The sequence below is a fragment of the Saccostrea cucullata genome, unplaced genomic scaffold (genome assembly GCF_032062105.1).
Source record: "Saccostrea cucullata isolate Sc308-1 unplaced genomic scaffold, CSIRO_AGI_Scuc_v1 ctg15, whole genome shotgun sequence".
Taxonomy (NCBI): Eukaryota; Metazoa; Mollusca; class Bivalvia; order Ostreida; family Ostreidae; genus Saccostrea; species Saccostrea cuccullata.
The window spans coordinates 469,139-486,076 of NW_026938676.1; the positions used below are offsets into that span (position 1 = coordinate 469,139).

The 16,938-nt window shown below is 33.8% G+C and overlaps 1 protein-coding gene across 1 annotated transcript in view; it reads right to left on the bottom strand.

Moving 5' to 3' along the window:
- LOC134250887 (uncharacterized) overlaps nt 1-16,938 on the bottom strand; it is a 44,539-nt gene that overhangs the window by 13,981 nt on the left and 13,620 nt on the right. Inside the window, exons 27-35 of the mRNA XM_062733246.1 lie at nt 15,871-15,967; nt 15,342-15,475; nt 15,067-15,238; nt 14,807-14,904; nt 14,424-14,546; nt 11,254-11,334; nt 10,574-10,854; nt 400-578; nt 7-158 (exon numbers count right to left, since the gene is read on the bottom strand). Of these exons, the coding sequence (XP_062589230.1) occupies nt 7-158; nt 400-578; nt 10,574-10,854; nt 11,254-11,334; nt 14,424-14,546; nt 14,807-14,904; nt 15,067-15,238; nt 15,342-15,475; nt 15,871-15,967 (1,317 nt within the window). The remainder of the gene's footprint in view (nt 1-6; nt 159-399; nt 579-10,573; nt 10,855-11,253; nt 11,335-14,423; nt 14,547-14,806; nt 14,905-15,066; nt 15,239-15,341; nt 15,476-15,870; nt 15,968-16,938) is intronic.

Genomic DNA, 16,938 nt, shown 5'->3' on the forward strand with positions numbered 1-16,938 from the left:
TTCTACCTTCCCAGGAAGGATCTCCATGGGAACAGTTCCCTGGCCTGGAAGTCTCGTGGTTCCAGTGGTTCTGGTACAGTTAGACACATGGCCTGTAGTGTGGGTCTCTGGACATTACTCAGGTTTGGCAGTGCATGGTAGATGTTGTTTTTCAAGGACTACAATATAACAGACTTCAGTGAAAGGGAAAAACAATATGTTGCTGTCAAATGTATATTCAGAAGACCTGCTTCTCTAAGACAAATATTTTTTTTCTGTCCTCCACCTACATAAAGTGGGGGATATTAATTTGGGTCGGTCTGTCCATCCGTCTAGCTGTATTTCTGTTAGCAAATCGTTTCTGAATGATATCTGAAGAACTTTTTGCAATGAAACAATGATATATGTCAAGTTTCTTACACTGAATGACTGTACGTTCCCCGTTGATAGGAATGTATCCATCATGCAGTGTCTGACAGCGGTGTCAAACTCCAGGAACATGACGTCTCGTCTCATGGCCAGGAAGTCCGCGATCGTCCGGGGGTCTGTGGGGTGGGGCAGGTTCTCTATCTGCTTCTGTATCTCACGCAACTCCGCACCTAAAATATAATAGCATCAGAGACTAGAGGAATCAAGTACTAATCACTAAATACACTGAGCTTACAAAACTAGGCTGTACTTGACAAATAAAAAGTTTAGTATGACAATGAACAGGTTATTTTCCATTTTGCAAAAGATTTATGGAGTTTCTGAAAACTGATACCTAGCTAATTGTATTTTACTGATAATTAAGACAAAGATAATCATATATTTAATAGAAATCCAAAGTCTCTTTTTGTAAATAGAATAAAACACTTTCAGTTTGTTTTTGTCAAATAAACACTACTGATGAAGGCCTGTAGCACAGTCGAAATACCGGTATTTCAAAAAGTATTTGAAAGTTTTTTATTATATAGAAATTATATATAAGAATCTTTGCATGCAAGTTTTGAATAATCTAAATCATTGAATGGAACACAATACGAGAATGTAATATACGTAAACTATATATCCTGCCTCAGAATTTATTTACTCACTCAGGGATGAATGTGTTACAGAAAAGTTGTTTCCGAATAAATATACACATAATCATGTAGCAGCATTTATATGCTTGCAAATTAAGTTATTCTGGTTTTCGTGGGGTTACCTAAAATCAGTAATTTATTTTCAGAAATCTGAGCAATATGTTTTTATGCATGCACCCTAAAAGAATGTGATTAAACAAGGAAACTATCATCAAGTCAGGTAATCGTGTTACTTTAAAAACTCAAACTGTGATTTCAAAAATAGTTAAAAAGATTAAACTAAACGTTAAACATAGGTAATCAAAGATTACGAAGCTCACCTCGACGAATGTTATCAGTTTAAGTAATGCAAATCTCACATCATATTTTCCTAATATTTAGTATTCATCCCAACAACAATATTCTTGCAAGTTGTGTTTAACCGTTTAACCCCTTTCATGGCATATACACATTTCTAAGCGAGTAGCATGAAAAACATGTATAGTGTAAACAAATATTCATAATTATTACCTAACCTACTATATAAATTATAATTAGGCATTTTGAACTGTTTCACGGTTTACTTTTTGTTTTTGCGTGATCATGAAACAGTGAACTGTTGACCGGGCCACAGAATGAACTGTTGACTGTTTAAAGCGTCATCGTGATATTCAAGCGTTTTGATGATCACGACATCACTATTTACCTGCTCTATAATTAATCAAATTTAAATAAAACACACAAACAATCAATTTATTAAGTCACATGTAAGTATTACTTTAAATTAAAAATATTAATTTAATCCTTATATTATGTATTCAGCTAATTAATAGACAAGTATGTGAATAAACAGTTGTGAAAACTTTTTTATTGATTGTTTGTGTGTTTTTATTCCAATTTAATTAATTATATAGTAGGTTAGGTAATAAAACACTTATTCAATGACTACTCAGTGAAACAGTCAAAATGTTGTCCCTCGGTAGTGGGGGAGACCTGGGAAACTGTTGCCCTTGGCCTTTGGCCTCAGGCAACAGTTTCCCAGGTCCCCCCCACTACCTCGGGACAACATTTTGACTGTTTACCTCGTAGTCATTAAATAAGTGTATACTGTTAATACTGCAGATATCAAGAACTTCAAGTTCATTCGGATTGATCTCTTCCCAAAACTTTAACCTGGTCTCTTGTATGGAAAATATAGGTCAGATCCAGCATCCGAAGCAAGTCTGGTAGTGTCCATCCCTAGATACATCATCCATGCAAGTTTGGTTTAGCTAGGGCTTATAGTTACTTGGGAATGAAAAAGTAGGTCAGATCCAGCATCCGAAGCTAGTCTGGTAGTGTCCATCCCTAGATACATCATCCATGCAAGTTTGGTTTAGCTAGGGCTTATAGATACTTGGGAATGAAAATGTAGGTCAGATCCAGCATCCGAAGCTAGTCTGGTAGTGTCCATCCCTAGATGCATCATCCATGCAAGTTTGGTCCAAAAAGGGCTTATAGATACTTGGGAATGAAAATGTAGGTCAGATCCAGCATCCGAAGCTAGTCTGGTAGTGTCCATCCCTAGATACATCATCCATGCAAGTTTGGTTCAGGTAGAGGCTTATCAATAGTTACTTGGGAATGAAAAAGTAGGTCAGATCCAGCATCCGAAGCTAGTCTGGTAGTGTCCATCCCTAGATACATCATCCATGCAAGTTTGGTTTAGGTAGGACTTATAGTTACTGTAATGAAAATGTAGGTCAGATCCGGCATCCGAAGCAAGTCTGGTAGTATCCATCCCTAGATGCTTCATCCATGCAAGTTTGGTCCAAATAGGGCTTATAGTTCCTGTGGAATGGACCTGCTCCTAAAACTTTAACCTGGTCACTCATCTGGAAAATGTAGGTCAGATCCAGCATCCGAAGCAAGTCTGGTAGTGTACATCCCTAGATGCATCATCAATGCAAGTTTGGTCCGGGTAGGGCTTATAATTCCTTGGGAATGGACCTGCTCCAAAAACTTTAACCTGCTCCAAAAATTTTAACCTGGTCACTCATCTAGAAAATGTAGGTCAGATCCAGCATCCGAAGCAAGTCTGGCAGTGTACATCCCTAGATGCATCATCCATGCAAGTTTGGTTCAGGTAGGGCTTATAGTTACTTGGGAATGGACTTGCTCCTAAAACTTTAACCTGGGACGCCGACGCCAACGCCGGGGGTATAGCATAAGCTTATCTCGACTTCGTCGAGGTGAGCTAAAAATAATTCCAAATTTTACATTGTCATCTATTTATCGCTTCTGCCTTTTAAAGAAACAACACGGAAATAAATCCACGCCCTGCTGTTGAATTCTAAGGTTTACGTTTAATTCATTAACAAAAAGGTAAGGAGTAATATAATAATAGTTGTTTAGAAATTATTATGATATGAGGCATTCATAAATCTGCAAATTTTAGATTAAAGATATTATATTACTTGGTTTTTACACAAATGGAAATCTTCCTCTCGTGGCTTAAATTTCATGAACCTGGCAGGTACCAGTGCATAAAGCATTATGAACAAAAATTAAAATCTGTGCCATGTCCATTTAAACACTAGATCATAGTTTCCACCTCAAATTCAAATCAAATTCTACAATGGAATTATTCATGGAGCATATCATTGTAATTTAATAGAATGAAAAAAAGGCAGATGATAAATGTCATTGCCATAAAATTATCATTTCTCCTCACATCAAAACTGTGACTGTTTTGAAACAGTACTGTAATAGATGTTATCAAGCAAGAAGAGAAGTGAAGATGTTATAGAAATACATAGTTTCCATTGCTTTCTATTGTGAAAACTGCAAATTTGATCAAAATTATAGTTATCTCTCTTTGTTTTCCCAAATGAATAATGCTTTATGGAAATTCATATTTATAAATATCTAATCTATATAAATGTGAAAAATCATTCAAATATGTTAACTTTTGAAAATTGACTTGGAGGTAGACAGGAGAACAATACTATCATTTACACATTCTTGATTTATCTTTTTCATCGCTATTAAAATTATTATATACTGAAACGCAAAAGAAATGCAACACCCAACTTTATAGGGAAATAATTATGTAAAGTAAAGAATTTGGTATCTTAAAATTATGGATATCTTAAATTGGGTAAATATCGGGAATTTAACGGTTGAACGATTTTCATACCATAACCGGAAGTCAAGTTTGAGTCTGCTTGACAGAAATCAAAAATTGCCTGTTTAACAAAACATTTGGCAATATTATAAAATTTAAAGGGTTTGTACTGTTCATCTTAATTAATGCAGCAATATTTCAAAAAATAAAATCTTTTGTTTCCTGTAATGAGGCTAAGGCTTCTTTAAAATGACTTAAGTACGCATTTCCATTGCTCTAGCTGGAAAATCTGAAAGTAAAGGTGATGGAGAGTTGATGATGCAAAAATACACTACATTACGCCTCAACAGGGTCTTACGTATCATATGCATAAATGATATTCCTTGGACTAGAAGTCAAAGAGTTACTTTACAATGCACTAAGTTAGAGAAAATTCGACCTAATCATCTGAAAAACAGGCATTAAAATTGCAAAGAATAATTCCTTCGATCAGATCCCAATATTGATTAACCAATTGTATTGTAGAAATTAAGCTGCAATTGTTGTTTAGGGCAGTCTTGCACGTTGTAATTGAATGGCTGGGAGGGGGGTGTTTTAACAGTCATACATGTATGTTACTTAGTAAAGGTGAAAGATAAACATTTAACATTTTTATCAAATCTCTTCTGTTCTGAAAAGTGACTTTAGCCTTACTGTATTCTTTTTTTGAAAATCATCAGATATAAAATTCAAACATTTGTAGATTACTGTTTGTTGCATTTCTTTTGCGTGTTAGTATAGTAAAACAAGAGGTCCATGGGCCACATTGCTTAACAAAGCATGGCTTAAAAATAGCAGAAATCCATCTAGGATTGAAACTATACACAGCAATGTTTCCATATATTAATTAAATATTGCAAATCAAGATATTGCTGTTCTCAAGAGAAAGCTAAAATTTAATTAACTTAATTTAACAAATTAAAATTTGACTTTGGATCCCTTACACATGTAATAATCAAACTGGCTTTTGTTCCCAAGTACAAAATAATGGCAGAGGTGTCGGCAAAGCGGCGACAGTCGCCACACAAAAAATTTTGCCCCCCCCCCCCCCCCAACATGAAATTATTAGAAAAATTACTTTTAATTGAGAAATGCACAATCACAAAATTTGTATTTGCAATATCTGTGGTCAATGGAGCAGCAAGAATAAAGGCATTTGTGGTCAACTGTTTAATGGAGTGGCAAAGTGTGAAAGCTATTGTTTACACGACATTAAATATTATAAAGAGAATACCAAAATAACAGCCCCGTTTGCAATTTTCTAAGCGTCTTGAGCAGTTAATAGGGTTTATACAGTATGGATAATAAAAACTAGCTGCTAATTTTTAAAAAATGTCCCAGTTTTGTTGTTGTTGTTTTTTTTTTATTCTCCTGTAAACGAAGTTTCGGAGGTATATAGTTTTTATCGTGTCTGTCTGTTTGTCTGTTTGTCAGCAAAAACTTTAACCTTGCTCATAACTTTTGATTTACTGAAGCCATGACTTTCATATCTCACATGTGTATTTCTTGTGACAAAACTTTTCCTTGCGTACCACCAACTTTGATCTTTTGACCTTGGAGTTTGACCCACTTTTCCACAAAAATCCCAAACTTTTACTTTGGCCTTATCTTTAAAACAGTAGATTCCAGGACATTTATACATGTACTTCACATATGTATTTTTTGTTTAAAAACCTTTCATTGAACACCCTTGACATTTTGACCTTGGAGATTTCAGTACTTTTGAAAAAACATTAACCTTGGCCATAACTTTTGAACGGGAAGGGATAGGGCTTTCAAACTGAACATAATTATGTAATCCTTGCGAAAAGACCCTTCATTAGATACTAAGAACTTTGACCCTTTGACCTTGACCTTAGAGTTTGACCTACTTTTAAAAAGCAAACCTTAACCATAATTTTTAAAGGGTTAGGGCTAGTGCTTTTGTACTTAACATATTTAATTCTTGTGACAAGATCTTTCATTTGATAGCAAGACTTTTGACCTTAACCTTGGAGTTTGACCTACTTTTAAAATGTTTTAACCTTTCAATGGGCAACCTTTCATTGGATACCAATAACCAGTTACCTTGACCTTTTGACTTTGACCTTGAAGATTTCCGTACTCATGAAAAAAATCTTAACCTTGGTCTACTTTCATATTTCACAATTGTATTTCCAGTGAGAATACGCTACTTTTGGTACCAATATTAAATTTGCATTTAAGAAAAGTTTAATCTTTGCTATGTTACCATATGGGGGCATCAGTGTTTCACAAACACATCTTGTTTTATTTTCTTTTTTGTTGTTGTTTTTTAGAAATTTTAGTAAAAAAGAAACATGTGAAGCATTTCATTTTGTTGTTGTTGCATGTTTAATTCTACTACTGTAAAAGCACATATTTCTTTTGGAATAAAATTTCGTTTATTTGTCATCAAAAATAGTTTGACTGGCAATCCATTCAATTTCATTGTTTTGAATGTAATCCTATTCAATATATAGTCATTAAAAATTTTGTGTGGGATTTAATTTTGTTCATAATTGTTAACAACATAATAAAAAAATTTAATCCCACAAAAATATTTGCGCTTTTACAGTATACCTCTAGGCTATTGACTGAAAGGGGTGAAATATCAAGACTTTTGCAAGAAATTTAAATTATTTTATGTCACAAAAATTTAGTTATGACTCCTCTTTTTTAATTGATCTAGTTCACCTCCCCAATGTGAAATACTTGCCGACGCCCCTGAATTGACAGAAAAATGTTTTCAAACATTTATATCTGGGGTGTAGGTTGATGGTTTATAGAGGTCGAAAAATAATCTAAACTATTTATATAGCACTTTAAATATATTTTTTAGAGGATGCCTTCTTTACCCCCAGAAATAAAAATCGTTGGGATTGCTGCAGAAACAACCACACAGTTACCAGTAACTGATAATGGAGCAGTAGCTCTGATGAATGAGAACCTGTGGCTCCTCGTTACCCTTCTAATCTTCCTCAAACTGACCAGGTATTGTTTAAATCAAAAACTTCTCAAGTTTGAAATGAATTGTTTTAGTTTAAAATATCCCTTACTTTACATTAGGTTACACTTAATGCCAATGTAGGACTTAATTAAATCTATATCTTTACTCAGGCTTTTAGTGTCAATGAGCAGTGAGGGATCGTTATTATGATATTATTTTCCCCACAAACCAGTAATTTTGAGATTGAGTATATTCTCCAAAAATTCCAACTATGATAAACTTTTAAATCATATCTACAGGTAATAAGAAGAAAAAATAGATTTTACATTTGAGAAAATATCATCCACTGTATGACTCAACATAACTGACTAATTTCATTTCAATAGGTTCCTGATACACAGATCTGGTGCATAGAGTCAGAGGACAAAACTACTGCCAGGAGAACATAAATTTACCAAACTCTCACAATGTCTCAGTCAAACACTTTTGCAGTGTCTTCTGAATTTGAATCCTTGTGTAAAACAAACCAAGGCCCTAGTCTTAATTTTATTATGACGTACTAGTCATGTTGTAATTTTCAAGAAAATTAAATTATTTGCATCCAAATTTTATCCTAAATATTTATAATTTTGACTGTCAATGGCCTTGCTGATTTAGTGATGATGAAAATTTTATTTACATTTAAATATATATAATGTTTTTACTTAATACAATTAAATGTTCATGTTTTAAGTTAAATTCTATAAAAACATTTGGTTCAGTTTATTCTACTTATAATTTCCTTGCCAAATAAATACACTGTCTCTGATATATATGTATCTTGATTATCCATTTAAATGTCCATGGTGCCATGGTTACTAAAAATAGAAATTTCTTTGAAATTCCTTTTAAAAGCTACATGTACTCCTCCTACAGTTTTGGTCCGATTTCAATATAGCTTGGCACACAAGTAGACTAAAATAAGGAATCTGAAATTCTGAGTGGGGTCTTAGAGGGTTTTTATTCATTAAAAAATACATGTATTAATGTTTACTATGTACCTGAATTTATGTAAGGCACATACACTAAATTCACTAAAATGAGCTCAACATAGTTTCACAGTTGATAAACTAGATTTCTCAACTGAAAACTCCAGTTTACAAAGCATTAACTATAATACTTAACAATTCATTAACTAGAGTTTTCATCTGTAAAACTATATTTAACAATTGTAAACTATAGTTTACAAATGCTAATCTAAGTTTATCTGTCTGTAATAAAACGTTAAAAATAGATTTTGTTGATAAACATAGATTCACATCTGTAAACTATAATTTATAACCATGAACTATAGTTAAGATTTGTTAATCATAGTTTCATAAATCATGAAACTATATTTATCAGATAGTTAACTATATTTAAGAGTTGTAAACCATAGTTTACAAACACAAGCACTTGTTTCTGTAATATATTATTGACCTATAGTATAATATTAACACAAACTATCTAACTCCGATTTACACTGAGTGCCCCCCACCCTTAGAATCATGCTCATTTACACTTTCAGAGAAAAGGCAGTGGCAAACTGTTTATACCTAATAGTATGTCATCTACAATTGTTTATCTACACAACCATATATAGGCCTTTCAACTTATTTTTCAAGTTGCACATATGGTAAAAAACATTGTTTAGATAGATTTATAGGTACATGAAATTATCAAAAAAGATAATAACTTATGCATACTTTTAATTACATCATTAAAAAGTTTAATCATTTATAATTGACTTTTCCGATGTTGTGTTTAAGGACAGGTAACTCAGGTGTAAAAAATGACCAACTTAGTGCCGATTTATGAGTTATCGTTTATAGGAATGACATATAGGCTGCTTCAGCATTGGTATTGTTATATACACAAAAGGGTTCCTTACATTGTTTTGTACACAAAAAGTTTTGACCAAGAGAAAGAGAATGCCTTCACTCTACCTGAAATAACAGGGTCAAATGAATGGGGAACAGACTATATTCAATAGTTTTAACTCTCTTTGACGATTATAATGAAGAATAAAATTTAATGTCATGTTTTTTGTGTTCGCGCTTTTTCGCTTCCTGTGTAAATATATATATTTTTACAAGTAAATACAACAATTGATCATCTTATTTGTGTTACTAAGCACAAAGGGGAACGACCGAGCATAAAAATTTAATTAGGTTAGAACTGAGAAGGAGGGTAGATTTCACTTTTTATTTTAATTAAAAATTTTAATTATATGCAGTAAACCGGTGTCTGCAACTATACAGTAAATAAGTTTGACATTGGTGCTAAATTTTAAAACCACTGGATTCTACTGAGAGCAAAGAAACACTTGGGAAATGCTAAAAACTGCCTTGCGTGTAAACAGTTAGATACCCCGAGCCTGCTCTAAACAAGTTTCAGCAGTGAGTTATCGTTCATAACACCGACCCCTAGCGGCAGTTGAAAGGCCTACCATATATGGCTTGCTTGTCTTTGTTTTTTTTAATCGCCGTAAACAGCATCAAAACTCTACTCGCCGAGTGGAAAAGTCGAACTAAACCATAAAACGGTATGTACTAATCTCCGGCAAAGAGAAAAATTAAAGAATGCATGGGTTTAAAAATTCAATTCCAGATTTTAAGTATTGCATTGAATAAATAAAATTTCATAGTGTCTTATTTTTCATGTTTTTCCGATGTAATTTTATAAACAGCAGATATGGTTGTGCAGATAAATTATCGTAGAAGACAAAGGTGTTAACAGTTTACCCGTGCATTTCCTCTAAAAGTGTAAATGCATGAGCACAATTCTAAGGGAGGGGGGTACTCGTTGTAAACCAGGGTTAGATACCTTGTGTTATTATAATACTATGGGTTAAAATTTATTCCCGAAACAAGTATCTGTGTTTATAAATCAAGAAAATGTATTTATCAGATAATCTATGTTTTGCAATCGAAATGATTGTTGTTGTCAGTGTTCAGAATAGTTAAACTTTACGGTTCTGAAACATAGATTATAGCGCTAACTGTGGTTTACAGATGTAAAATATAGATTAACATTGTTAACTAAAGTTTACAGTCTGTAAACTATGGTTTAAAAGCGATAAACCTAGTTTATCGACTGTGAAACTATGTTTAGATCATTTTTGTGAATTTGGCGTGCTGTACATATGACTAATTATTTTCATGATTAAGCCCATTTAGTGTCAAGTAAAGAACTATAGTTAAACCTTGATTATTCAAACTATATGTCATAAATAATTTACCATGAATTTCTTTGATTTTCAAGAATAATATTCTAAAATTAAACAAACATGATAATGGGAAATTCAGTGTCATTGATATTAAAAGCATAATGAAATGTATGAATAAACATAGAAAAAATCATGAAATATAAACATATTTACAGTACATTTCAATGTACTATACAATATGAATATGCAAGGCAAAATAATACATGACCCACCTATTCCCTCTGTTCCTCCCCAGTCTGCCGAGACAAACTCCATTCTCTGAGATCCAAGTCGAGCGTGGGAGCTACCAAGCCGAGAGTGAGCACACAGGTACTGTAACATGTCGTGTATGGAGGCCACGATGGAGAGAGAGAAGGACAGAGCTCGCACAATCTTGTCGTCTGACAGATTCTTAAACATGACCAGGGCCTCTGTGTGATGAGGGATGAACCACAGATTCAGAACGTGCTGGCCGTCATTGGTTAAGAGCTGACGCGGACGCTTCTTGTCCTGTCTGTATGGAGTATTATGAACTCAGAAATGACCGACAGTAATTCTTTACAATTAATTTTAAATATATATACCTTATTCAATGTACAGAGTCTGTAGCAATTATATGAGAAAGTTATAATCATTATATTACAGTGAAACAACTGTACAGTAAAACAGTAAATTAAATGCAATCTCAGGAAAAGTAAAAAGGTTGCCAAACAAGATTTCACTATCTGACTATATTTTACAAAGTTCAACATGGTTTTCAATAAGTTAAATTTTAAAAGCTGTAGGAATTAACACATACAACAGAATTATAAAAAGACTGAGAAATGTACCGGCACATATTATTTATATGCTACATATAATTGCCCATTATAATTACAATTTAAAGTCATATGCCATACTGATAAATACTCACTTTGGATCTGGTGTGAGGCCCTCTATGTTGTTGGTGCCCTGTTTCTTCTCATGTGGATCTCCAACCATGAAGTAGGTCTTCCTGTCAATTAAATAACTCCCTCTTAAATTTCTTTCTCTTTGTAGATGGAAATTGGAGTAAAGCATTTGACAACATTTGTTTTGATAAAAATCATTTTAAGGTACATGAATAAGTGCAAAATATATTTTACTTAAGGAGAAAGTTCCATACATAGAAGTCATATAGTTATGAAATTTCACAGTAATATGTATTTTAACAATTCTAATAAATTTTGGGCAAAATTTCTGTATTTAAAAAAAATCTACTAAAATTTTCGATATGTTGATATCGCTGATGGAGAGATATGGAGCACGACAAAAAATCTGAAGCAAAAGCATGCAGAATCCAAAATTTAACTCATCAATTTTCTATGCATAATAAAACATGTAGCAAACTAGGGTATTTGTGACATTCATCCACAAATAGCAAATTGAAATTTTAGACTGTTAGACTTCTGTAAAAAGGCTATATGGGAGGACAGGAAGAAGATTATGAAAACTTTATTGGGACTGTAAAGAACGTGATTGAGAGTCACCAATATCAAACTATATCTCATAAATACCTGCAGTTTTTGGTTTTAAAACAAAACAAGAGGCCCATGGGCCACATCGCTCACCTGAGCACTAAGGGTAGGAAAAAGTAGAAAATGGCTTGTTATTGTAAAGTTTAAATCCAAAAGTAGTCCCATGACCAATCATGGATTTGCTATTTTTTAGAAAATGATTTTTACGGAATTTTCCTACATATATATATATCTTTGAAAATTTTGGTCGGCCATTTTTGCCCCGCCCTTCCCCCGGGGGTCATGATTTGAACAAATTTGAATCTACACTACTTGAGCATGCTTCCATATAAATATGATTCAATTATGGCTTTGTCATTCTTGAGAAGAAGATGTTTAAAGAATTTTCCTATATATTTTTATGTAAAACTTTGGTCGGCCATTTTGGCCCCGCCCTACCCCGGGAGTCCTGATTTGAACAAACTTGAATCTATACTACCTGAGCATGCTTCCATATAAATATGATGAATTATTGCCTTGTTATTCTTGAGAAGAAGATTTTTAAAGAATTTTCCTATATATTTCTATGTAAAAGTTTGGTCGGCCATTTTGGCCCCGCCCTACCCCCCGGGGTCATGATTTGAACAAACTTGAATCTACACTACCTGAGCATGCTTCCATATAAATATGATGAATTATGGCTTTGTCATTCTTGAGAAGATTGTCATTCTTGAGAAGAAGATTATTAAAGAATTTTCCTATCTATTTCTATGTAAAACTTTGGTCGGCCATTTTGGCCTCGCCCTACCCCCAGGGGTCATGATTTGAACAAACTTGAATCTACACTACCTGAGCATGCTTCCATATAAATATGATGAATTATGGCTTTGTCATTCTTGAGAAGATTGTCATTCTTGAGAAGAAGATTATTAAAGAATTTTCCTATATATTTCTATGTAAAACTTTGGTCGGCCATTTTGGCCTCGCCCTACCCCCAGGGGTCATGATTTGAACAAACTTGAATCTACACTACCTGAGCATGCTTCCATATAAATATGATGAATTATGGCTTTGTCATTCTTGAGAAGAAGATTTTTAAAGAATTTTCCTATACATTTCTATGTAAAACTTTGGTCGGCCATTTTGGCCCCGCTCTACCCCAGGGGGTCATGATTTGAACAAACTTGAATCTACACTATCTGAGCATGCTTCCATATAAATATGATGAATTATGGCTTTGTCATTCTTTAGAAGAAGAATTTTAAAGAATTTTCCTATATATTTCTATGTAAAAGTTTGGTCGGCCATTTTGGTCCCGCCCTACCCCCGGGGGTCATGATATGAAGAAAATTGAATCTACACTACCTGAGCATGCTTCCATATAAATATGATGAATTATGGCTTTGTCATTCTTGAGAAGAAGATTTTTAAAAGAATTTTCCTATATATTTCTATGTAAAACCTTGGTCGGCCATTTTGGCCCCGCAATATCCCCGGGGGTCATGATTTGAACAAACTTGAATCTACACTACCTGAGGATGTTTCCCCTTAAGTTTCATCTTTCCTGGCACAGTGGTTCTTGAGAAGAAGATTTTTAAAATATGCCACCAAATTTTCATTAATTCCCAATTATCTCCCCTTGAATGAGGGCGTGGCCCTTCATTTGAACAAACTTGAATCCCCTTCACCCAAGGATACTTTGTGGCAAGTTTGGTTGAAATTGGCCCAGCGGTTCTTGAGAAGAAGTCGAAAATGTGAAAAGTTTACAGACAGACAGACGGACAGCTAGACAGACAGACGGACGCCGGACAAAATGTGATCAGAAAAGCTCACTTGAGCCTTCGGCTCAGGTGAGCTAAAAAGAATATTCTTTACTTGTTTAATAGATTTTAAGCTTGACAAGAAATGGTGTTTGGATGTTGAGTAGATAAGGTATAAACTCAAATTGTACAGGTACTCTTGGAAAAATGTTGAAAAAATAAATGCTCAATCACATATTTTTTTTATAATGCCTGTGACGTCGATTTTGCTGCTCCGTGACTTAATGATATGTCCTGGAAATCACTCAAAATTGATATCAATTTACAACACTTTGATATGAAATTTTGAAGACCATAATGGCATATAAGTAAAGATTCTTTTATATTATGTGTAAAATTTTGCCCGATTATGTTGTCAAATATTTTTTCTGTGCAACAAGTCCGCATAATTTTTGAATGGCCCTCGTACTTTTATCATATATCATTTTACAGATTCTCAGGTTTATCATACCTATTGTTGCAAGTAGCCTAAAAGGTATTTATACCTGATGTTGGGGAAGTCCTTTAACAATCTGATTATACTATTGTAGTTGTAGAAGTATTTATACCTGATATTAGGGAAGTCCTTTAACAATCTGAGCATGCTATTGTAATTGTACAGTAAAACTCGGTTATTACGAACACAGATATTGTGAATTCACGGATATAGCAAAGTTATCTTGGATCTCCAGTTATATAAATGTAACAAATTTCTTATAGCGATATAACGATATACGGATATAGCGAAGTAATTTCATAGGTCCTAATGACTTCATTACAACTGAGTTTTACTGTAAAAGTATTAATACCTGATGTTGGGGAAGTCCTTTAACAATCTGAGTATACTGTTATAGTAAGCAATCAGCTGGCCCCTCAAACTGTACTGGGTCATTCTCTGGTTGAAGCGGTAACAGAACTCTTTGATTAAATATCTGGAAAAAACAGTCAAAGTTAGTCTGATTCATTCTTCATACAGCAGTACTGGCTTTTGCAAGCCTGTTCAACTGTTAACCATGTTAAATCTTATTATGATATTCTGATTCTGAAGATATCACTATTCTTTTAGCAGTTTTGCAGACCAATTCAATAAAACTTTCTGCATTTCTAACCAAAAGTCTAAAAATAAACTCAAACCAAAAGAAAAGTCAGAAAATGAATACTTATATTATGGTAAAGTTATATCAGACCTCACCTTTTGGCTTTCTTTGACTCCTCTGGGTTCATCAGAACATGTCTCATTTCATTTCTCTTCTTCACAAAATCATTTAACATCAGATCTCTGCTGGGAGTCTAGGAGAGATTCAAACGTAGTCTCAGATAAAAGTGAATCAAATATATATTATATTCTGTTTAAAAATGATTTTGACAACCACTTCTTATTTCTGATTATTTCCATGATGATGTATGATGAATTTGCCGATATTGAAGATTAAGAAAGGGGTGACAACTCACCTTTTCCAGTTGTATTGAAACAAAGGCATCTGGGGACCTGGCAAATCTCAAGCTCTGGTCATGTGACAATTTTGCCCCTAGGGTGGAGGCCCCAGTCCCTCCAGAGAAACTTGTCATCTGGGTGACAGAACTTTTTTCTGACTTGGTCTCCGATGGACTGGCTCTCCCACTACTGTGATGGATTGTCAGTAATAAATAAAATATCTATTCAGTTTAGTATTTTCTTCTCTCACTCTAGGAATAATCAGAAATCGTAAGAACGACATTAAGCCTACCTTTTGTGTAAGTCTGGTTCTTCTATTGGTACACATGCACTGGCCTGAAGGACAGCACTGGTAATGGAATTCTTCTGAACTATCTGTACTTGTAGAATGACCTTCAGGTTCTCAAGGCCACTTCCTTGTAATATCTGATAAATAATAAATATTAACATTTACATAGTAGTAATCTTTATACTCTGCATCTTAAATCCAAAATTTTGATCAACAAATGTCTTGATTTATCACAGCCTTCTGTATTGGAAGGATGAAGACAAATTACTCCCATATTTGAAAAAGTACGGCATAAGCTGAATTTTTATCGAGAATTTAATTTTCAATTGGCAGTAGAAGCGAAGGTACTGAGATCGCTAAAATTGAATAGCATTTTATTTGCAAAAGCTTCTTTAGTGATCATTTAAAACTTCAAATTATTTCTAGCTACAAAAAAAGCAATTTATGAGGAGAAATCACTAAATTTGTGTCTTGCTTAAACTTCCACTTACATGATATTTAGTATTAAATAAAATTATGAAATAAATTTTACATCTTCCATGGCCTCCCTGGTTCTAAAACTGAATCTGCCAATCTGGGCCTCGTCCAGCTCATTGATGGCTAGTGGCTGTTGGAGGGGGACATTCATTCTATACAAAACAAAATATAGATGTTAGGTACAAAATATGAAGCACCTTTGTGTCAATTACTTTGATATATATAAAGTTTATAAATCTTAGTCTTTCCTCAAGATGATTAAACTTGCATTTTTTGCAGGGGTGTGCAATTAGAAAAATCAATAACTAGCCCACGGGCTAATGGCAGCTTTAAAGTTACTAGCCCCAAGTGAAAAGTTACTAGCCCAAATATGGGGCAAAAATTAAATTAAAAAACTATACGTTGAAAAGAAATTAATTGTTGAAAAAGTCAGGGTACTGAGGTCATTCTTTTTAAAATCAAAGTTTAATTCTCACTATGAAATCAAATCATGTATAAATTATAATGAAAGAAGATTAAAATGAATTTAGATAAATTATCTTCCCTTTTTCTGAACATTGCACTAGCTTTTAAATCATTTCGTTTTCATCTTAAATACACTATAAATATATTTTATGTGAGTCATAAAACACTTATCTTTCAGTTGATTGAGAGATCGTAAATAATTTAATGAGATATCTGCATGTATTTACCATAAACGAGAAAATAGAGGGAATTCGGATTAGGAAAAAAAGATCGTTTTTGGAAGTAAATAAGCCAGGTAGTGCTGCAAAACAGATAAGATTATGGAGATTTATTGAGAGTAGGAGCATGTTGTCAGAAAAATTTTCACTGGTTGGGAATTTGATAGCAAAAACGAGTGAAAATACAGGTTGTGCTTTTCATGTATTGCGTGTGTAGTTATAATTTTTACTAGCCCGACGGGCTACCTCCATGCAGAAAATCACTAGTCCGACCCCAAAAAGTGGTAGCCCCGGGCGTCGGGCGATGCTAATTGCACACCCCTGTTTTGTATACAGTGCCCATACTGGCACAGAGGCAAAGATTAGTACATTCACCTGATCCAAGAATCCTCTGAATTTAACACTCCCCATTTTGTATTTTGACATGTGTGGGAAGGAAG